Consider the following 25,153-nt stretch of genomic DNA (forward strand, 5'->3'; position numbering starts at 1 on the left):
TTTTAAAATTTTATTTATTCCTGTGATGACAAAGCTGAATTTTCAGCAGCCATTACTCCAGTCTTCAGTGTCACATATCCTTCAGAATTCATAATAATATGATGGTTTGATGCTGAAGAAACACTTTTATTATTATTATTATTATTATTATTATCAATGTTGAAGACAGCTGTGTTGCTTAATATTTTTGTGGAAAGTTTTTGTGATTTATTTATTTTTTAATAATTTTGGGGAATTCTTTAATTAATAAAAATATTAAAAAGAATAGCAATTATTTGAAATATAAATCTTTTGTAACATTATAAATGTTTTGATTGTCAGTCAATTGAATGCATCCTTAATGCATTAAACCAAGAATTTTATATTTTTAAAATTGTTAAATTTATTTAAAATTTTATATTTAAAAAAATATCTTGCTGACCCCAATTTTTACAGTAGTGTATATATTTTCTATGTATGTTCTTGGAAAAAAAGTGATTTCCTTTGTACACATGTATTATGTAGATGTAATTAACATGTCTATATAGAACCTAAATGGAAAAATGTAATTATTTAAAGTGAGACAATTAAAAATATATATTATGATTATATATAATTGAAATCTAGAATTTAAAAAAATTCTTTTTTAAATTCTTTTTATTTTCATTGTTAGGATATCTAGAATGTTTAAAATTCGTCCTAGGGAACAGAAAGGTTCCCCTAATTGAAGAATCAGCCATGAATATGTCTGTTTTGAGTATTTGTGCCTGTTGCTATATCAACATCTCACAAATTTCTGTCTTTATACAGAGAAATTTTGCAATTGTCACACTCTGCAGAGACAGAGAGCCTCGAGGCTAAAAAGAGCATAAAATACATTTTAGTATTCCGCGCTGTGTGTTGTCTCTCTCTCTCTCTCTGTGCTCGGTATTGAGAGAGTAATGCCAAAATTGTCATCCTTTGTGAACTCACTGAAGGGAGAGATACTCTGTGGAAAGAGACAAATAGACAAACAAGGGCTTTTGAAAAGTAGGAACGGGAAAACTACACAGAAGTTTCTGAGGAGGCTGTAATACAGCAGATATGCTCCGCAGAGAAGCTGGATTTTTATTTCCCCCTCAGTCTCTATTATTCTCTCTGAGTTTAGTGTGTATGTGCCTGTTTCTTTAAGCAGAAACATTCTTTCTAATATGCACTAAAGCTCTCCACAAATGTTTGTAGCCACACAAAGATATGAAATGTTTTCTTTTCCGAGAATATTTCATGTTCTTACCTTCAGTTCTCTATAGTATAGTTTTATACTATATTTAATGACCGAACACAGTCAGAGTGACAGCAATGAAAATTCTCTCATCATTTACTCACCCTCATGTCACTCCAAACCTGTATGACTTTTTTTCAGACTTAAAACAAAAGAAGCATTTTGATCACCATTGTTTCCCATACAACGAGAACATAAAATGGCTTTTAACTTCCACAGAGGACAAAAAAAGCACCTTAAAAGTATAAAAATGCTTCATATAACCCATGTACAATATTCTATACCTTCTAAAGTCATATGATTGCTTTGTGTGAGGAACTGTTTGAAATTTTAAACTATTTGCTTTAATTAGTTGATATTTGAGTGTGTATGCTTGTATGTGATGGCACTGACCTTTGGCTGATTCTTCCCTCTTGCTGTGTTGTCGTCTTCCTCAAGGCTCCTACATGATGGTCAACTCCTCCCAGCATGCAGCGGGGCAGAGGGCTCAGCTTCTGCTACAGACGCTAAGTGAAAACGACACGCACTGCGTGCAGTTCAGCTACTTCCTGTACAGCAGAGACGGCCACAGCCCGGGGGCGCTGCGGGTTTATGTGCGGGTCAATGGTGGGCCGCTTGGCATTCCCGTGTGGAATGTCTCTGGCTCGCGTGGACGACAGTGGCACCAGGTGGAACTGGCAGTCAGCACTTTCTGGCCAAATGAGTACCAGGTGAGCGACATTTTTAATTAGTGACCGTCTTTTCTGAGTGATTACACACTACAGGACATTTGTAATTTATTCTTGCTTTTTGACATTGATTGATGTCACATTCATTATATATTACATATGTGTTCAAATGTTTCATTTACCAATAGAAGGATTAAACAGTGTTTCTGGATACTATATGATGGTAAATACTTTTGGAGAGTAACATGTCAATACCATGGTATAGATCAAAGTTCCGTGGTAACCCTACTGGAAAATGCCACTTAAAATTATAGCTGTTTTATAGAACATGGTAGTTGGTTTCCAGCTGGTCTAAACCAAACCTTAAAGGGTTAGTTCACCCAAAAATGAAAATTAGCCCATAAATTACTCACCCTCAAGTCATCATAGGTGTATATGACTTTCTTCTTTCAGACGAATCCAGTCAGAGTTATATTAAAAATGGTCTTTGATCTTTCAAGCTGTTTAATGCCACTCAGCGGGTGTTGCATGCATCAGTCCAAAATAAGTTAAATAAAAAGCACCCATCCATTAAAAAAAAGTGTCTCACACGGCTCCGGGGGGTGAACAAAGCCCTCCTGTAGCGAATCGATGCGTTTTTGTAAGAAAAATATCCATATTCAAAACTTAATAATCACTTTAATGTAGCTTGCACCACAGTTGTACATGTAAGCAGCTTCGGGCGAGTCCAAGTGAGTCATTGGTTGCTCCAGGCTAGTCTAAACTGGCCATTAGTTCGTTGAAACTGGTCACTAGCTGGTCCAGGTGAGACATTAGTTGGTCTAAGCTAGTCTAAATTGGTCATTAGCTAGTCCAACAGGGTCATTAGTAGGTCCAAGTTGGTCATCAGTTGGTCTAAGACATTTATTAGTTGAAAAAATTCTGGTCATTAGCTGGTCCAAGAGAGTTATTAGTAGGTCTAAATTTGTCTAAATTGGTCATCAAAATGTTGGTCTAAGTAAGATGCTCATTAGTTGGTATAAACTCGTCATTAGCTGGTCCAGGCTAGTCTAAGCTATTTATCTGTTGGTCTAAAATGGTCATTAGCTGGTTCAAGCTGTGTATTAGCTAGTCTAAATGGTAATTAGCATGTCCAAAAGAGTAATTTGGTCTAAGTACCTCATTATTAGGTACAAACTTGTCAAGTTGGGTCTATGGGTTCGAGTTGATCGAAGTTAGTCATCAGTTGGTCTAAGATGCTTATTAGTTGGTACAAACTGGTCATTAGTCTAAAGTGGTTATTAGCTAGTCCAAGATTGTCATTAGTTGGTTCAAGCTGGTCATTAACTGGTTCAAATTAGCAAACCATCTTGGACCAGTGATAAACAATCTACCATCTGGTAGTTTAAGGTAATCAAAATGGAACACGGTGGCTGGTCGACCAGCTGTAAACCCACAGATTTTCCTGGTAAATGCTTCGGAAATGCTTGAATGTCAGACTCTAAGCAAATTAATTCATCATGTTTGCCTTGAAACAGTAGAGTATGCCACAAATTAGCAATGTGACTGACAGCTGTTGTAATCTTAGTGGCAGGCTTAGTAAACTTGTTTTCGACTGCCTTCCCATAAAGTTGCTGTGACATAAAGATAGTACAGTATATCAGAGCTCTGCCAACAGCAGCATACACAGACATCCCTTTTACTCACCACAAGGCATTACACAACCAGTGATGGAGACTACTGTCTTATTAGTCATGCCCCTTGCATTATTTAATTAGCATTGATCTTAGCATGAATGTAGGTTAGTGCTGTAGGGCTTAGACAAACCCACAATATAGACCATGTCAATAGCGTTGACACGTCTTACTCAACTAGTAACCTAATTTCCCTACTGTACCATTACGTGTGAGACACAGTCTACCAAATCACTGCTTACGAAATGACAGCCCATTCACCCCCCCCCCAAGCCGATCGATTGGTGTCAATGGCTGGGCTGCCATTGGGTTACACGCTGCTATAGAGGTGCGAGTGGGCAGACGCAGGGGGCTTCATCCATTCTCTGCGCAGCTGTCAGAAAGCAATTAAGTTGATTAGTGTTCACTTTATCGAGAACTGTCGATCTCTCCAACCTAATTAACTTTCACATGCTGGAGAAAAGATGTGGCCTTCATGTGTAAATAAAAGTCCTACCGACAGTCAACAAGATGTGAAGGTGGAGGGAACATGACAATAGGTTGAATTTGTTGTGTTTTTGTGGCCCTGCATGGTCGATTCTGCGTCGCTTTGAATTTCGCTGAGTGCACATGAAGAAAACATGTTGTTTCTCTGAAAAACCAAGAAATTCTGCTGGTGACCATCCGGTTCAAAAAGCATCTTCAGTGATAGGAATTTAACAGTTGCTGTGTATTATTATGAAATATGTAGTATGTATTTTTTTTACCATTGCAGTTTATAGTTATGTGCTCTGAACAGCATACTGACTTACCCTATTACCCAAATTAAGTTTTCAAAACTTTATTTTCAGTTGTTGTTTTCAGTTAATTGAAAACTTAAATTATCGGTTTTAGTTTTTTGGTGCGCTGCATGAGGCAAAGAAGTAATATAGCCAAAACAACCGCATAGCCGCTCTTTAGTGTAGATGCATGTTGATTTTATCAGATGATAACGCGATTATAAATGAGAGTGACTCCTGGTTAACATTAAAAGGGGTCGTGTTTAGTCACTATTTAGTGTGGTATTTTTTGACAATATTCACTCATCATGACAGTAAAATAGGGCATTCTAAGTCAATATACTGCATTATTTCCTCTCTCAATCAGTAGAAAATATGGTTAACAACCGGTCAGGCATGAAAAAAAAATACCGTCATGTACCGTGAAACCGGTATAATTGTGGAAAATACCGTGATATAAATTTTTGGTCATACCGCCCAGCACTAATTAAAATTTCTCCATGATCTGCTTTTGAAGAAATATTGTTGTATCGTGCTACAGGGCACATTCTGTCAGCTGCAGTTCTGGCACATCCTTCCGTCTCAATATAATGTACAGCGCCACATGCATTCACATCAGTGTTAGCTCAGCGGTAGAGTTACTCTCACAGGACACTGCACTTATGCGCAATCATAAAACTACATTATTTCCATCTGCTTTAAAGCAATACCGGTTAAATGTTTAATTCACGTGCTATTCTGCATGCGCTTTTTCTGAGCGCGTACTCATGAAGCGCACTCACACTGAGAGCCTGTCAAAAAGCGCCTGATTATTGGACTAAGTTGTCTTTCGCGTCTGATTAATTTAGCATCTAACACTGTCAAAAACACACAAGGTTTACATATAAACACAGTTGGTTATGTCTAAAATGAAAGTAAACAGTTGAGAGAGAGTTTGCACGCGTGTGCAGCTCTTAAAGGGACAGTAGCTACTAAACATGCTGCCAACTGTCATTAAAGGGATAGTTCACCCAAAAAAGAAAGTGTCTTTCATTATTTACTCACTCACATTTTGTCCCAAACCTGTATTAATTTCTTTCTTGTGCTGAACACAAAAGAAGATATTCTGAAGAATGTGGGTAACCAAACAGTAGCTGGTCCACACTGACTTTTACAGTTGGAAAAAAATACTATGGAAGTAACTGTGGACCAGCAACTGCTTGGTTACCCATATTCTTCAAAAATAACTTTTATGTTCAACAGACGAAATAAACTAATTCAGGTTTAAAACAACTTGAGTAAATGATGATATGAAAATTAAACACTATGACAGAATTTTCATTTTTGTTGAACTATTATTTTAATGTTAATAAAACAACAAAACACAGGGGGAAAAAATCACTCACTGCACTTGACTGATGAACTTATCATTAGTCAGTTGCTTTAAAAAAAGTATAATTGATGTAGTGTATATAGTGTTTTATTTTAATATTTGTTCATTCAATTTCTTGAATGTTACTGCTAAATACTGTACCTGAAAAATAAAGCACTGTTTGTTTTATTTGTATATTATGTGTATTTGTAATGTATATCTTTGTTCTTATTTTGCTCACTTTGGCCTAAATGTCTGCCATTCTTTTTTATTTTATATTTTGTTAGTGTAAGAGGTGTTATGTTTCTGCACTCTTCCATTTTTAGCAAATTAAGAAAACTTTGTCTAAAAACAATTTTTGTGATGTTTGTATTTTTTGTGCTCTGTATGGAACATCAGTGCCTGTTTAAGTGATGAACTCCATTACTTGTGTTTGTTTTCAGACATGATAACAGACGTTTTATACTTGTGCTACAACCTTTTAACCTGTGCTACAAAACTTTCAACCTCTGTAGCACCAGTGCTATGTGAAAAAAAGTTAACGTACAGCCCTGGTGTATGGTATATAAAATTTTAAATGGTTCAGCCCCTTCTATACTTCGGGATTTTGTGCATTTTCGCTCTACAGTCTCTGTAAGTTCTACTAAATCATCATCTACTAGTGATTGTGTTGTTCCTTTTCGTCATTCTGCCTTTGGGTTATTGTCTTTCTCTGTGAAAACTGTTATTCATTGGAACACTCTACCAGAAGACATAAGGATGTGCACATTAGTGGTCGACCGATATTGGACTGCCGATGCCGATATCTTGGAAAGCAGGGTGGCCGATATAAAGCCGATATAATTTTATTTATTTTAATTGATATTTAAGAAATGTGAAATCATTTGAAAATGGATTAAAAAATAAATGTTAAATAAACATACTTATACTTTAGATGACAAAGTATATCACAAATAAATAAATATTTAATAAAAATATAATTAAAAAGGAAGTAAATACTGTAACCAACAGGGCACTCAGTATTCTGGGAAGATTGTGTGCATTGGGAATAATATTTTTTCAAATAAAGCCAAGGTAACACTCATTTTACATACAGCGCACAGTGGAAATGACATGAATATGGCAGTGGGCAAATGCATAAAGCGCATCATAATTTGAAATCACGAGTTTAAAGTTTTTCGATCGCGCGTCTCCACTGATGCTGAACTCTCCTCCTGTCCGGTGTCTGCATTCAATTCGCACGGACCGACCGTCACACAGAGCACACGCGATCATGCAGGATACACATGCACACTTCACAAAATCTCACAACTGGATCCGACTAAGTTTGCAAGGTTTGTGAAATTAAATGCTCATTAGTCATTCAAAGATTTGTTTAAATGATATACATGCATATTTGCTGAATGCTGACGCGAAAACAAGAAAGTATTATGTTTGCCTTTCTGTTACTAATAATATAAAAGCAATCGTTATAATACTTTTTGTATACATTTTAATTCCTTTGTTTAACCGTTCTATTTGATTATTAGACAAACAAGCGAACAAGAGAGAGAATGTGAGCACTGTGTGCTCAGGCGCTGCCATTCTCAGCATCATCAAAATAAAAGTCTTGAACGCATCGGCCAAACAGAAAAATGTATCGGCCGATGCCGATATTTGAAAAATGCCAAATATCGGCTTTGGCGCTATATCGGTCGATCACTAGTGCACATCTATTGACATTCAATTAAAACTAAAATCTTATTTAAAATCAACTCAAATCTATAAACACGGTTGTGGTTTAACGGAACGTTATCTTTACTGTTCTTTATTGGCTCTGATAGGATGTGTATAAGTATTACTGTATTGTATGTGTTTGTTGTTTTGTTTTTATGTTTATTTGTTATTATGATCACCTGCCAAGGGACCGTGGATGAAAACTAGCCATTGGCTAAATTCGGTGCAATGCATGAAATGGAAACATTTATGTTAAAATTGTACATGGTCCCTTTTCAAATACATTTTAATAAATAAATAATAAATAAGAGGATTGGAATGCTAACAGATCGCTTTCTCCAGGTGTTATAAGGCCTTCTTGTGTATCAATAATGGTACACTGTAAAACTCTGTTACTCTAATAACAGTAGCCTATAGACGTTTAGTCTTTTGTCATTAACAGCGAAAGAGTGTGTATGCAGAAAATATGCATATACAAAGTTCTGTATTTGGGGAACCAGTGGCTGAACGACTGCCATAATAGTTTGTGCATCTGATGAGATGATGAGCTTGCTCTTTTTCAGCATAGTTTTCTCACAGCGGGAGTCAGCACACTAAATGGGCCTGAAAGATGGCAGACTGTCCTGATCAATGGTGAAACTAGAGCTGTGCCACGTCAAGGCCAGTTTGCTAAAACCAAGCCAACACGAGAGATCATTTAAAGCTTGATTCTAACATTTGTTATATTTTGAGGCCATTTGAATGATCTCCAATGGCAACAACTGGGGATGCACTGAATGTGTGGCAACCGAAATTATTTGGCCGAAAATAGCAAAAAAAGCTCTTTCCATGTTCGGCTGGGGTGTTACAGATTATTTGTTAAATCTAGCTAACAAAATATATATTGTGTGTTTGAGTGGTCCAGATGCTACACTATTTATAATGCAGCACACATGTCAGCAGTGTGGAGGCATTTAAAACTGTTCGAGAAAGACGCAAAAATCCTTACAAGCACCGACAGTGAGAGACTGTTTAGGACTACATCGCATGTCGAATTCGCCACGCTATCTGCTTGTTAACCAGGGTTAAAAGTCCAAAGCGGCAGGAAAATCTGCACTGAAACAGTGTTACCCGTCAGTTGCTCAGTCACATTTTTATGAATTTTTACAAGGCATGTGACAATGCAATACGTGCAACATATTCGTAATGAGACTCATTTATAAATCTGCTGTTGTCAACAAAAAGAAGCATTGAGGTCTTCCTGCGCGTTTCCGCCAAAATAAAACTTGAGAAAAAAACAAGAACTCCATCAACATTCATAAATGTTAGTATTGTAATAAAATAAAAGACAATAATAATAATTACAACAGCTCTATTAATACATTTATTATAACATTCACACATAGTGTTCAAATTGGGATCTGTAATATTTTCTAATGTTTTAGCTAGGCTGCTTTCATTTCAGAAATATGGTCTGATGGCCAAAAAATATTATTTTACTAACTTATTAATTTTAAGTTAAATTGTGCTTTGTTGGTATAGTGACTGCTAGAATGTTAAAAAAATGTTCAGTGTTAAATATTTTTAAATTATCGTTTTGGAATTGATTTTTTCTTTGAAAAGCAAGACAAAATAGTAAAAAGCACATTTTGGCCATTTAATTTATACAGTGGTGAAAAAAATTGGCAAAATAAATGGGGGGGAACTCGAAAAACTGTGTTCGGTATTCGGCCTTCGGCTTTCGGCCCAGTGATTCATTTTGTTCGGTTTCGGCCAAGAATTTTCATTTCGGTGCATTCCTAGCAACAACACTTCGACCCCTTAGCAGTTGCCCGTAATTAAATTCTGCTTATTTATGTGTGCTTAGCTGCTTTGTGTTTCTCTTTTTTGTCTTTATCGCTGTCTCCTTCAGACGTCCCGCTGACTGTTTAGCTTTGCCTGCAGTTTTTGTTTTGCACCCACATATACCTCCTTTCATTCATTTTGCTGCTTCTCAAATCTAGCTGGTGTCATTTTTCAGGGATAGTCTGGGTAAGCAAAAAGACACAGGAATCTGAAAATGCAAATCCTCATGTCTTTCCAAATCTGTATGCAATGGCTGTCAAGCTCCAGAAGTGACAAAAAAACTTCAAGAATGTAGTCCATGACTATATTTTAAGTCTTCAAAAGCCACACATTAGGCTTGTGTGTGATACCAATCAAAATGTAGTGCATTATTCACTTGCTGTATGTAATCACTTATATTCTTTCCTTTCAGGCCAATATTTGGAGCTAATAATGGTGTCGTGTTCAGTTGAAATTTAGTGCATTAGTCATGTGGGCTATTTTAATGATGCTTTTATGGTGTTTTTTTGTTGTTGTCCTTTTTGAAGCGTGACATCTCTAGGTCACTGTGTACTGTTGCTGTAGGGCAAGATTTAAAAGGTTCTACTCTTGTGTTCCACAAAAAAAAAAAAAGAACACAGGTTTGAAAATAAGGGTGAGTAAGTTATCAATTTTGTGTGTGTGATGAACTATTCCTTTAAACTGAAAGAGTGTGAAGCTGTGCATTTTCCAAGTTTGAAAGGTAAATGGATCTGTGTGCCCATCTCGGTTTCATCCTGTTTTTTTTTCCTGGAACATGGAGTCAAACCCATGAACTCTGTGAATTTGCCTTGAGGATGTTCTTAGATCTTTGCTCTCAGACTCAAAAAATCAGAATCACAGGCATTTCGCATGCCCTTAGTTTGACTTCCAGTGTATCTTTTGTTGAATGTTGTTTACATACTGCAACTGGTTTTCCTGTATTCAGGAGTGAGAATGAGACCTGAAGTCAGTCCTCTAAGACTTATGCTAGCAACATCTGCTGAGACCCTTTCAGCCAAACTGATGGGAGCCAAACTTGCTAACAATTGCATGATGACTCGTCACAACAAGGATGAGATCAAATGGAACAAAACAGAGGAAACAGAAACACTGATTGCAGTCATAAATACAGAATGAATAAAGACAGAAATATCAGGGTTAAGGGCTGCATAGTGACTTTGTACATTTGTGTATTTACTAGAAAAAAAAATCACTGGAACGCTTCTAAGAAGAGTTCTCCAAGGACAATATGGCTTTTAGCGATGATGTTCAAATATTATCCAGTGTTTGTATCAATATCCTATCTGGCTCATCTATGAGTGATTGCTGTAGTTGAAGAGGTCCACTTCTCTTGAGAACATGAAGACTTTGCTTTCACAGGAGGAAGTGAGTGCTAAGAGATCAGAGAAACCATACACTGTTTTCCCTTAGCTGCAATCATTATACTGATTATTTTCATGAAATGAAATCCTTCATTCACGTAACAAGGCTACCCAAACTAAATCTCTATTTGGAAGGAGCTAATAGCCTGTTTGTTCAACTCTTGTTTTGCCTCATAATTAAGGGTTTCATACAAAATAATGTTTGTTTCCTCATAACCGTAATAAATGGATTTAGCTGGTAATAGATTTCCGATAAACAAGCCCACAGGTTGATTATTTTGACAATGTATTGGCCACATTTGTGGCTGCTTATTGCCTAAATTGAATTTGTCATAATTACGCTCTTTTATTAAAGTAAACACTATTGCTGGCCGTTCAGGATTGAATTGAGAGTCCCAATTAAATTCCAGTTCATTTCATGGATTGACATTAAGTTATCAGTCATGATGCAGAATTTAATTTAAGTTATAAGAAAAAAATTAGAGTGTATATAATATATTGAATTTGTCAATATGAATTAACTATAAATGTCCACAAACTGTACTAATAATCAGTGTTTCAGTGATTGCTACTAGTACTATTTTCTTCTTCTTCTTCTTCTTCTTCTTAATAATAATAATAATGACCAACAGAAATTATTATTATATTTACATTTTATTGTATAAAAATTAATGTATTTAAATTTTGATATCAATATGATAAAGTTAGCTAAAAACATTTTGCTTCACAATTTATGGTGCTGTTATAAGCAAAACAGCTTCGTACACAGAAGCAATGTACAGAGTATCTCTATTCATGTAAAATGAGACAGCAGCCTGTCTCTCATGACGTGATGGGCCCCTATGTTTATGTGACACGAGATACCATATTTCCTCCTGTCTGCCGTGTCTGAACATCAATAGAGAGAAAGGGGATGGAATGAAGGAAAATTGAATAGAGAGAGATTGGGAGCGATCGGAGAATAGAAACAGGGAGGAATCACCTTGAGTTTGAAATACTCGAGTTGAAATCTCCCCCATCTGCCATGCTCGCTCATATATTTCTGCTGTTATTGGTGAAGGTGTAATAGATAGTGGGAACTTGTTATCAAATATTAAAGATGTTATCTGGCCTGCCAGGACTGCCAAAAAGAATCTAGCTTCAGCCCGTCCGTACCTTTCCCTCGGTATATCGTTCTCTCTCTCGCTCACTTCTGTCTCTCACGGGCTTCCAATTAAATTCACATCACATCAACAAATCTACGTCTGTGTAGTTCTCTCTCCGCCACGTTGCACAACAAAGCTGAAGCTACGAAAGAGTAATTGAACCTGACACATTCTTAAGACAAGGCACGAGAGTGTAAATAATAAAATTGATGGTGGGTAGAAGAAAGAAATGTAAGACATAAGAAGACATTAGGTTAGACCCATTAATAATAATAACGTAGATGAATAAAAGGCATTCCACCAGGATGAATTAATTGCTTGAGCAGTCAGAATAGAATGCATTTCATTTTGTGCTTTCGAATCTTATTATTTTGATCTGGTCTTGTTTTTGTATGTTGAACCGTCTTTTGTCACCGAACCATGGAGTCTGTAATGCCTGGAAAAAGTGATGTGTTAGTATTTTGCCTTTCCTCATGATGACTTAGTTCTAGAGCCGAACACAGATGTTTTTGAATGGCCTTGAGAGAAAGATTATTTTGGATCCAGATGTTGTAGTTACAACATCTACCAGCAAAAGCTAATTGGACCAAACTAATCAGCCAAACCTCAACCCGTTGGTCAGGATTGAATAATTCTGAGGGGAGCGTGTCCTTGTTAGAGAGCCTGGTTTGTTTGTGTCTGTCCTCCTTGATTGCAGTCCTTCACATCTTCCTTCTCTCTCTCTCTCTCTCTGACTGAGCTCCTCTCATTCCTCTTCTCGTCAACCAGACATATTTTACTTTGTGTATTTTGACCTTTTTTTAACTGGTGCATCTAGCTGATTTGACTTGGCTTGGCTCAAAATATGTTTTCTGCTTTTTAAGCTTAGAATGTGGATTTTAGAATTAATATAAGCAATCTAACGTAGCTTTTATCATTTATGAAATGAGATCATCATAATCGGAATTGGGAGTTGGTTCAGACAGTCATGTGTCATTTATTGTTTGAAAAGTCTCAACTTTGTTTCACTTGCAAAATATAGTTAGATAAAATCAGGCACAATGTATTGTAATTCTGCTATTAGGAATGAAAATATTATAATGTAATTATTTATAATATTTTTAAATTAGATTTCACACTTTTTAACCAGAATGATTGTTGGTCATTTAATAATAATAACAACAACAACTATTATTATTATTATTATTATTTCATAATAGAGTTTTGTTGGTCATTCTTTAGGAATTACATTTTTGGACACAAAACATTTAAAAAAAAAGTTATATGAAAAAGAAAAATCTATTGATCTCTAGTGATGTTTATTTCTGTACATTGATTGTATTTATGTATCTTTCTGCCTTGTTAATGGGAAACGAGTGCTGTCAAATCGATTAATTGTGATTTCTTAAATATATACATATGTCTATGTGTTTATAGTACACACTCGTTATGCAATCACAAACTTTTATTTTGGATGTGAATAATCACGGTTATTTAATTTGACAGCCCTATTGGAAAAAGATACACACGCATACCTCTACTGTTTTGAACCAATAATCTATTGCTGTGATAATTCTTGCTTATACACTCTAAAAAATGCTGGGTTGTTTCAACCCAATGTTGGGTCAAATATGGACTAACCCAACTGTTGGGTTAAAAAGCTCATTTAAAAATGTAACCAAAATTTAACCCAACAGTTGGGTTAGTCCATATATGACCCAACATTGGGTTGAAACAACCCAGCATTTTTTAGAGTGTAGAAGAAATATAGAGACAGTTGTGTTAGCAGAGAAACATAAGATTCGACTCAGCCTTGCATTTCCATACCCAGAAAGCCTCCTCACTCTTTTTTATGTCCATCATAAATCAGAGACATTTGTTCCAAGTATATATATTCTCCAGGGGGGAACTAGCCACTGATTCGAATAAATGTGATACAGCTAGAGGAGTTTAATAGTGTAAGAGTGCCTCCGTAGAAATGTGTGATTTTTGTCTTTTGTTTCGGAGAGCTGATGGCATGTGAGCAGCGGCACACCCGTGCAATGGTGGGGAAAAGTCGAAAACACATGTCTGAGTAATCTCCCCTTGCATCATCCTGCAGGTCTGGTGTCAGTTTATTGTGGTTATATGGCAGTCCTTTTCAACAGGAGATTAAAGTTGGGTTTCCGACCCTGAGCCAGCACTGGCTGTATATCCTGCTGTCTGGAGTCGCTTTCCTTGTCTTTTCCCGCCAAGCACGTCGTGTTTTTGAGATCCCAATCAGAGACTTCACATCCATCTTCACGTATGTCGGCGCCGATGGAGGTCAAGGCAGGGTTAGGAAGATGAAGTCATGCTGTTCTTTGATGAAATAAGAGGCTTCTGACAGACTGGAATGATCTTCTGACCAGGTGACGGTGAAATTGAATGTGGAACGAACGCCGGTACCATGACAGCTCTGAGAGATATTGTTGTCAACTATGAGCGACGGCTGCAACACATACAAATGCCTTTACAGCGATTGCAACGTTCCCTAGTAATTTTTGGGCAAAGGATGAATCGGGTTTCTTCCACTTTAGGTGCATGTACACTAATTCAATTCATCCTTTAAAAAGAAATTAATACTTTTATTCAGCAAGGATGCATTACATTGATCAATAGTGCCATTAAAGACATTTATAATGGTACAAATGAAATCTATTTCAAGATTTCAAGCTGTTCCTTTGAAGTTTCCATTCATTAAAGAATCCTGAATATATCACAGCACAGCTGGTTTTAACATTGACAATACTAAAAACTGGAGTAATGGCTTCTGAAAATTCAGCTTGGTCATCACAGGAATAAAATTAATTTTAATATGTATTAAAATAGAAAATTGTTGTTTTAAATTGTAATAATATTTCAAAATATTACTGTTTTTATTGAATTTTTTGACTACTTTCTTTTGACATTTTTATTAAAACAACTTTTTTCCCTTTTTTTTTGTTAAATGAATATCCCATTTAAATGTCTTTGAAACCTGTTTTCATCTCTTCATCATTTACTTTTGCTTATTCTCATTTTCCTTTTATGCATTGATTTTATTGTTTTACCCTAGAGCACATCTTTCAGCCTTGAAATATGAAAATGCATCAAAATAAATAATTACATAAAAAAGTAATATTTATTGTGAGAATACTAAACGTAATTTCTAAGTTAGTGAACTTGTTTACCAAAGGGACAATGTGTGGTCAGTGGTCAGTGAAGAGCTTAAAATGAAATACCAGACATGTGATTTCAAGCCAAATATCACAGATTTGCAGAATACTATTATCATGCATAGTTTCCAATTAAGCTGTGATTTTGTCACATTTGGCAAAAAGTGTGAAAGTAGTTTTTCATTGTGTTTAGAATACAAACTGTGAAATTTGCCTCATCAAGACAAAACAATCAGCCAATTTATTCCTGAACTTTAAAAATGGCTGTTTCCATCAAGTACAATTCATCGTTTGAGATGACTTTAAGGGGAAAAAATGACAGCAATGATACATGTCCACTGTTAGAAATGAAATAAATCATGTGAACAGTTAAAAACATTTAAGAGAGTTTCTGAAGTTGAAGAACCGCCCTTTTATGATTGAAAACACAACATTCGGTCATAACTGTGATTTGCTTGGTTACTTGACAGTAAACAAAAAGACTTTCTTTTTTTTAAAGCAATAACGTCAAGCGTGGGCAGCCAAGCCGACCACTGTTGTGAAGAGCAAACATGGCCTCCATGCTCTCAATGTGTAATAACATCTCATCACTGTCGTTCGCACAATATTGATTTGATTTCATTACACTGGAGCGACCGTCCTTTGCTCATAGCCTTTGGCGAGTGTGGAGACTCTCTCCAGGTCCCCAGGGACTCGTGCCCCTTACGCTCACATTATGAGCATGTGTGTGCAGCATGCCGAATGAGAGCCATGTGTCACAGTGCACGAAGGCCTCCTTATGAAGCCATTATTTCCTGTAGGCCTCAGGGGCCCTTCGTGAAGTTGGCATCTATTTTCTCTCTTTCTCATTCTCTTTACTTGCTTTGACATCCTTTTTCTCGTTTTCTGTTCTCTTAATGACTGTCAAAACTTTTTGCAAAAGGAAAACTCAAGAAAAAGGATGAATTATGTGTTTTGCTTGCTTTCAACGTAGTTGACAGTATCGTCCCTGTTTGCCTTGTTTTCTCGTATTATTTCTTTTAATTCATTATTTCATTAATGTAATCTTAATGAAGCACAATAAAAATGTCAGACACTAGTTAAAATCTAGAGCAGACAGCCCATTAAAACACTTTTTGTGAGTTTGATTGAAACTATTATTATGGTGTTTAATAATTACCTCTTGGTGTTGATGAATATAAAAGGCATCACTCACTAAACCAAAAATGTATGTATTTACACTGTACATTTTAAATGCGCTGCAACAACATTTTCTTATTTACCATCCACACCATATGCAAAGTGGTTTAAGATAATAAGGTTTGATTTTATTGGACTAATGGAACAAGACTTGACTTATATCTTGAATTAAGTGTATTTTCCCCATTAGCAAGACCAGAATATTAATTAAGAAGATGGTTTTCTGCTCTGTACCATCATTGTAATTTCACTACTTTATGCAAATGTTAAAACCACTCTGATTTTAAAGCCCAAATACATTTCTGCAGGTCATGTTCGCCTCTCTTTGTATTTTCAGATATTGCTGGAGGCGACTGTGGACCGCAAAGGCTACATTGCAGTTGATGACATACTCCTGTTGAACTACCCCTGCTGTGAGTAGCACACACCTGTCATTATAGTGTGGGAGTGTGTTTAAACAGTGTGAAAATGTGAAGGACTGTATAAATGCTGGGATCACATTAGCCTTTTCATGGATGTAATATTGTTGTCTGTCTATGCTATTTTGAGCCAATATGCTGGAGTAAAAAAAGAGAAAGGGAAATGTTACACATTAACCATTATTGCGAGTCTTAAGGTAAAAATAGCATTGCTAGCATTATTACTCCTAGAAGAGAAGGCATTCATAAATAACAGCAAGAATAAATAGATGAAACTTTGTGTTTATGAAAGAGAGGCCAATATTTGGCCATTATTGCAGTTGGTCCTGAAAGTAACCTGCTTGTATCAATGATTAAGACAAGTGTAAATATTTGTATATACTGACGTTATATCAAGAGGACCGGTCTTTACATTCAAATACTGATACCAAATGTTTTTATTAGTAATTTTCTTATTTATTGTGAAAATTAATGTTCAAAATAAACTTCACATTTGAGGATCTGAACATTTAAACAGAAAGAGCTGATACTGACATAGACAGAAACGTCACTGTATTACTATACAACATACTATAGTAAAGGCTCATAAATGTGACATTCATTATAATGTTTATATGTGAAGAGTTTTAAGTCCACTTAAATTATAAGTTATAATATTTAATATTTAATGTTCTGTAACCGTTTAGGCTTAAAATGTATTGCACAAATTTTACTCTAAAGCTGAATGGGTATATTTACTCAACCCTCTACGCACACCTTGGCAATATAATCGCCATTGGCTAGTAAATTTTTTTGTTTACTTTGTTTACTCGCCCCCCACACACACAAACACACACACACACGTGAACTTAGGACTGGTGGTGGTGTTTAAGATATTGTTGGTCATAGGTAATAGTAATTATTATTAAAAGATACTACTACTACTACTACTACTATTATCTGCTGGGTTCATGAATATTAATCATGTTGTCAGCATTCGCTCGAACTGATTTGCTGAAATCAAAACAGGGACGGTAATAGATGAGCGCCAGCCAACGAGAATTGTTCGTGCATTAGCTCCGCCCACTGCCGAGAAACCGGCATATCTTCTGCTTGTTCTTAAAAGCTGAATAATTCTAAATGAACTCTGTTATTTTGACAGGAAAATACAACAAAGAATATGCTTTACATGTAGAGTGTCGTTTCAGCGTGGTATGCAAGACTCTCGCTCTCTCTCTTGGCATGTGTGAGAAACAGCGCTATCATTAAAGCGACGGCGAGTCGTGCACCTTCACACTAGTTTACGGTTCGTCAAATACAGGTGCACTGCGTGCTACATACTGCGCATCCATTGAGTACATGACATGATCCATTGAGCGCATCATAATAGTACAGATCGCTTGACGGAGAGCGAAACTCTCAAGCGCTCAGTCAGTGTGTACGCCTCTCACACACACACTGGCGTGTAAAATCGAAGAATTTATTAACCAATGCCTAATGTTAGACATTATTTAGTCGCCCAGAGTAAGATTTAGTCGCATATGCGAGTGATTTACTTGCAATGTAGAGGGTTGTTACTCATTTTATCCACAGAAATCGATAAAAATACATCAGTATAGGTACTGCTATCTGTGATACTCATTCATAATTCACAGTAAATAAGTATTTAAAATATACTGCCTTAATGCTGCTTCTACGATAATTTGAAGATTCAATGTGAAAATGTATTTATTTACAAATTTTAATTTTAGGTGTAATTAATCATGATTATTTACAGGAAAAAAATGTTTTTAATCAATTGACAGCACTAATATATAATAAATTATATTAATTGTTCAATAAATGCATATTACCAGCATGCAGTCTAGATATTGGCATCAACCATTGTCAAAATCCTGATAGTTCAACCACTAGTTTATAGAAGTTTTTCGAACGTGAAACTCACTTCTTTCAGCAGTGGCACATCGAGATTTACATTTGCTCTCATATACAGTACAACTTTCTGAAGTACATTTTTCTATGCAGGTCCAGTTCCGTACAGATTCTCTTGATGGATCTGTAAGCAAACATCATTTGGATATCAAAGACATTTTTGTACCCAAATTCACCTTTCATCCTTGTTTCAGTCTCTACACTGGCTTTTGGCTTTTAGCTCAGCAGGGTACAGCTACATTGTTACTTTGATGATGAAAAGATCTAGTTTCCATCTTGTGTGAAAAGTCTCAGGAACAAGTTTTTTACAGCCCCGTCACAATTCATTCCAATTTTAAGTCTGCTTTATATTATTGGTCCGTTTACGATCGGATACCTTTATTGGCTACTGAAGTGCCGTCAAATGTTTGAATATCAATTCAAATTGTGGGTGTACTCTGTAACGAACTATGATTTAAAAGTAACAAAATAGATTATTGTGCTTAATTTGTATTTAAGTACAAGTAAAAGTACAGCTTTAAAAATATACTCAAAAAAGTACAAGTACCCGAAAAACTACTTAATTACAGTAACGTGAGTAGTTGTAGTTTGTTACTACCTCCACGACTGCATATTTTAAGTTGTTTCCAATGCAAGTGATCGCGCCGGCGCCTCCATGTCCTGCAAAGCGCGCTTTAGCTCCTCTCCACACAAACGATTGGATATACGTCTAACAGCGCACATTTATATAGGTTAAACATTTAAACTAACATTGTGATATGCTTGAACTGTTTCTTGAGAATAGGGAACACTTATTCACTATTAACTACGACTTTTTCCTCAATAAATTCCTAATTTGCTGCTTATTAATAGTTAGTAAGGTAGCTGTTAAGTTTAGGTATTTGGTAGGATTAGGAATGTAGAATAAGGTCATGTAGAATAAGGCATTAATATGTGCTTAATTACTACTAATAAATAGCTAATATTCTAGTAATATGCATGCTAATAAGCAACTAGTTAAGAGACCCTAAAATAAAGTGTTACCAATTGTTTTATATCTATAGATTTTATTTTAGGCAAGTCGTGATGATTTGAGAAGGTTAAATTGAGCAAACATAGGCTATGATCAACTTACTGTCTGCCGCTGGCCGCTTGGTCGTTATTTTGAAAAACAAAAACGTACATTTAATGAACAAAAAATGCTCCAAACGTTTTTCTAAATTAACTTAATAAAAAAACTAAACAAAATATAATCACTTTATCATTACATACAAAACTGAACTATTTTAATAGCTGAAACAGTAGTAAGCTGTTTTGGGAGTAGGGAAAAAAAGACGGGCTCGGGTCGGACTCGGGCCAAGAATTCTGAAGAGCTGTCGGACAAGGGCTGGGCTAGGGTCTGAGGATCTCGGGCCGGGCTAGGGCCTATATTTGAGGACGACGAGAGACAAATCTACTTCAACATATGCTGATAATGGTATATAGCTAACTGTTTTAATTTATTCCCTTACTATATATATATATATATATAGTAAGGGAATAAATTACTATTTATTAATAAATTACTATATATATATATATATATATATATATATCATGTGACCCGTACATAGTGGGAAAAAAAAATGAGAAGAAATGTATTTTGTTTTAAACAGGTTGTTTGTGAAAGTCGGTGCTTGGAATAAAGCTTTTTATTTCATTGATTTTTATTGAATAATTTAGTGAATCAGGTGCTAGAACAATGCAGACTGTGCATGTAAATAAATGACACAGCGGATGCAATTCATTCTTAGTGAATTTTCCCTTATCTGACTGGCTTTTATTAAAACAAGCTGCCTCGTATGATAACAGCATGTCTGTATATTTATTTGAGAGCTGCGAGCCTTTTTTAAGGCTAATTCAAAGGGCTCCGACAGCACAATTATCAACTGTAAATGTGCTGAAATGCGTTTTAGTGACCGGCCGATAGGGATAGGTGACATGCCGCAGAGATGCGGTCTTCGCTCAAAGTTAACAATCCTTTTCACAACCTCTGAGGGACATCTTAACGCTTTTAAGGTTTCATAAAACTGTAGTGATATTTATACATATTTAAATAGAGAAAACTGACAAAGTACTATTCGATGGTAATAAAGTGCAATTCCAGACAAGCAAATCAACAGATGCTGTGGTCATGAAAGCTCATCTCTGCTGAGTCTCCTAACACCCTCTTCCTTCGGCCCCCTCCCCACTTCCTGCAGGCAGCAGATGGCATCATCTAAGCCCCACTGTGCACATTAAATAATTAAAACTCTCATCAGGACCTGGACACACATTGTCGAGAGTGGCATTGAGCCAGACTGCGGAAATCACCATTTGGCAAGACAAGTCAAAAAGGAATGGAAGGCAAAAAGAGTAGAAAGAGTGAGAAAGAGAGAAGATTTCTCAGTGATTTAAAAGAGGGTGTGGTTTCTTTACTTTTTTATTCTCCACACAGGTAAGTTTTTTTTTTTTTCATAACTTTAGTTTTGTGGTAACTGCAGTATGCAGTGTTTAAAGACTTTACAAACATAATATTTTAAACCTGTTTTGCGGCAGCACATAACAGAATTGAAGTTTTTTCATTTTTTTGCCTTTTGATTCATGTTGGCTCATAAAAACATGAACTGAGCATCACACAGTGGCATTTCCACCGAACATGTGGCCACCTGTGGACTACAAACAGTGTAGCCTGGGCCTCCGCCTGGTTTTACAAAGAAGATAAATAATACAAGCTCAGGGTGGATGTACAAAACAGCATTCTCTGTTATATCAAACCTCATAACCTGTTTATCTGCTTTGATTGACAGATTTCAGATGTGTGCAGTGTGGGTAGGCGGTTTATGGTGATTTTATATACATCCTGCACAAGCAGGAAGCTGTTGCCGGAGAGGAGGAAAGCCCTGTGGTTATAGAAGGCAAAATGGTTTAGAACTCCAACACAGGCCTGCAAATCTAAGCAAGACAGCCTTGTTATGAAACCTACTGAAAGATTATTATGCTTCTTTTATCCAACCATTGATTATTTGATTGATTGGGAATTAGCCAAAATTTAAACAAATGTACATTGGATATTCTTATGGAATGACGCAGACAAAATATTTAATGGAAACTAAAGTCTATCATTAAAGGAGTAGGCTAGTTCACCCAAAAATGAAAATTTGCTTAAAAAAATTAAGTTTGCTGTTAAAAACATCACAAAAATCCACATGACTCCAGTCCATCAATTAATGTTGTGTAATAAACATATTTGTAATAAATCCATAAAGACATTTTTTAAAACAGTTCTAAACAAATATGTTTGTGGAGTTAGATGTGAGAAGACAAAGGGAAATGGACATTTTCACTGGAGGAAGTTTTATTATCGATTATGAATTGGTAGTTTAAAAGCCTTAATGATGGATTTGTTTATTACAAATGCGCAGGTTTTCACTTCACTAGACTTTAATTGATAGACTGGAGTGGTGTGGATTTCTTGTGGATTATTATGATGGTTTTTTCAGCTGTTTGGACTCTCATTCTGATGGCACCCATTCACTGCTGAGGATCCATTGGTGAGCAAGTGACGTAAAATGCTAAATTTCTCCAAATCTGTTCAGATGAAGAAACAGAAAATAAATTAACAGATAGATTACAACTACGCTATGTGGATATCCAAATTATATTGAAGCCGTATCCAACTTTTTTTGTTTGGATTTTAAGTTTGCATTTTAAGTTTTGATAAAATATTCATGCAGTTGTTATGTCAGAGCATTGAAAGTGAGTTTGTCTCTTATCACCACGCACATAGAAACAGTTCAGTAGTTCAAAATGTTTAATTATATATAAACCATTAAGTAACAATCAGACTGTCAGATGTGCTGGGCTGGCTGCAGTTCCCATAGGAGCTCTTTGCTTTCTGAGACTAAACAGTGTTAACTACCACATGAAGCTATCCATGTTGCCTGAGGGCCTTTTTACATCTGACACCCATTCAGTGAACTGGTGTAAAGAAAGAAAGAAATCTAAAAAGTTTCATTTACGCATCTGCAACTAGAGCTAGTGTGAGCCAGATAGAATACAGCCACAGTATTTATCTGTTTACCTTTTTTACTTTTTGCTCATGTCAACCTTCCTGTAGACTTGAATGAGTGGTGTCTCCTCCACCACCATCAGGCTTTGAAATTGGTTTCTTTATACAGAATATTTTGCAATATATGTGCAGACTATGTATGTAATATCTCGACAGTGCTATGTCTCTTCATTGGGGTGTTTTTGTGCACATTGCATTGCATCTTGCAGCAATCCTGCACCTGTATTTTCTTGTGGGGATCAATAAAGTATTCCTTTATTTTTATCTATGCTATTTATCTACTTCTTTTTATCCTGTCTAATCCCCAATTCTATATATTCAGTTACAAGAAATATCTTCAAATGAATAGATATGACTTTTGAATTCAAAAGGTCATATTGCAGTTTAGTTGATCTGAGACCTTACAAAAATCGATTACGTTTAAAGGACCAAGAACCACGTGTGCTGGAGGAAGATCATCTAGACCTTATTTCATAGGATGCAAGTGTCTCACATGCAGGCAATAAAACATCCCATATGTGGAACAATTTCACAATGAGCCAATCAGACTGGAACAAATCAACATTTCTGGTCACTTAGAGATCGCCTCCCTGCGTTTGAAGTCCGTGTGAAACGACATTCGCAATGCGTTTTACTATAGAAATATGATATGTTTGAGTATTCAAATAGAAAAATGTAGGGCGGGACTTGATTGGATGATAAAAAGTGCCAGAATGAAACCAGTTGGTTCAGACGTGGAGTTGAAGGAAAATCTTTTCCATGTTCATATAAGAAACATGTATTAAGAAAGGCCAGTGTTGACTTTTAAGCAGGTTAAACAGTGTAAAAGTGGGGTTTGTATCATTGTGGACTATGTTTAAAAGTTTGGGGTCTGTTGTTGTTGTTAATTTTTCTTTTTTTCTGTGAATGTGAGTCTCTTGTTGTAGATATATCTGTTATTCTCTCTGTTTGATGTGTACTGAAACAGAAAATCTGTCAGAAAAAGCTTACATTCTTAAATGTTTTATATCATTAGCATCAAGGTTGCATTTATTTGATAAAAAATACAGACATAAAAACTTTAATATTATGAAATATTATTACTGCTTTACATACATTTTAAAACATCGTTTATTCCTATAATAGCAAAGGTATATTTTCAGCAGTCATTACAACAATATTATAAATGTCTTTACTGTCACTTTTAATTAATTGCTGAATAAAAGTATTAATTTCTTTGAATGATCTTTCTGATCCCAAACTTCTGAATGGTTTTGTATGGTAATAAATGGTTCTTTGCTTCCTCTTCTCAACAATTCTGTGTTTTTCTGTCAATATGGGGTGCTGTGTGTACATTAATGAGGAAAAAAAATTAACTTAAATGATTTTAGCAAATGGCTGCAATATAACAAAGAGTGAAAAATTTAAGGGGGTCTGAATACTTTCCGTACCCACTGTATATATATATTTATTATTCTGAACTCCTTATGTTTTTGTGTTCAGATAAAGCCCCTCATTTTTCCCGTTTGGGGGATGTGGAGGTCAACGCAGGACAAAACGCCACTTTCCAGTGTGTAGCAGCTGGACGTCCCAATGAAGCAGAGAAGTTTCTGTTGGAGGTGAGTATACAGTAGATTTTTTGTGAGAATAATCAGGTTTTGTCAAATTCAGTAAATAATCAGCGAAAGGCTAAAGCTGTGACTTGCTGCTAGTCAAACAAAATTATAGCACCAAACTGGCTCAAAGCACCTGAATGTTAATGTTTAAAAAATACATTTTAGGAACACTTTTTTTCCAGATTGATTTGGTCTTAAAACTACTTTTGTCCCTCAGATGAGATCAGAATGGCCATGTTTATAAAAGCAGAATTCCTTCTCCTTGTCATTTAGTTTTTGTCCAAAGTTTCACCAAAAACTTTTTGGAAAATGAGTTAACTGTCAACCTTCAAAGCAAAGCCATATAGAGCTAAACCGCTTCACCATTCGTTATATAATAGTATTGTTCTGGGAGCATTTTTAGGCTGTAACATTGTGCTTGCAAGGAACATTTCCCACTGTCTTCGGAGAGCTGAAGTTTCTGGCATCAAAGGTGGAATTAAATCAAATGAGTGATTATGTCACATCAAGGTCAAGGACAGATGCCTGTGGTTGCAAGCTGTCACAGCAACACAAGATTCTGCAATAATCAATGTCCTCAAACCCTCTGAAGTGCTCATTCCTCCACTAAACACAGCAGGAGATATATGACTCTACAGCTTCACTTCCGATTTATGTAGACGTTTTCTTACTTCTTCTGTCTTTAATCATGGGTATTGTGCTCTGTAAATATTTATTTATTTTTATATATGGCATCCGTGGTCCATTACATGATGACATTTGGTGACCTGAATATTTTCCAGTGTCTTAATTAGGGCCAGAAATCTTGCTTGTTTGTAGGTGACCAAATACTTATTTTCCCGAGGAATTTACCAATTAATTCTTTAAAAATCCTACAATGTGATTTTCTGGATTTTTTTTTCTCATTTTGTCTCTCATAGTTGAGGTATACCTATGATGAAAATTACAGGCCTCTCTCATCTTTTTAAGTGGGAGAACTTGCACAATTGGTGGCTGACTAAATACTTTTTTGCCCCACTGTATATATATATATATAAACACTGCTTTTCACAGGTTTTAGGTAAATAC

At 35.8% G+C, this 25,153-nt stretch overlaps 1 protein-coding gene across 1 annotated transcript in view; it reads left to right on the forward strand.

Moving 5' to 3' along the window:
* ptprub (protein tyrosine phosphatase receptor type Ub) overlaps nt 1-25,153 on the forward strand; it is a 253,128-nt gene that overhangs the window by 140,741 nt on the left and 87,234 nt on the right. Inside the window, exons 3-5 of the mRNA XM_016276630.1 lie at nt 1,679-1,950; nt 16,429-16,504; nt 23,973-24,088. Coding sequence (XP_016132116.1) covers nt 1,679-1,950; nt 16,429-16,504; nt 23,973-24,088 — 464 coding nt within the window. The remainder of the gene's footprint in view (nt 1-1,678; nt 1,951-16,428; nt 16,505-23,972; nt 24,089-25,153) is intronic.

The sequence above is a fragment of the Sinocyclocheilus grahami genome, unplaced genomic scaffold (genome assembly GCF_001515645.1).
Source record: "Sinocyclocheilus grahami isolate Dianchi unplaced genomic scaffold, SAMN03320097.WGS_v1.1 scaffold104.1, whole genome shotgun sequence".
In the NCBI taxonomy this organism is placed as follows: Eukaryota; Metazoa; Chordata; class Actinopteri; order Cypriniformes; family Cyprinidae; genus Sinocyclocheilus; species Sinocyclocheilus grahami.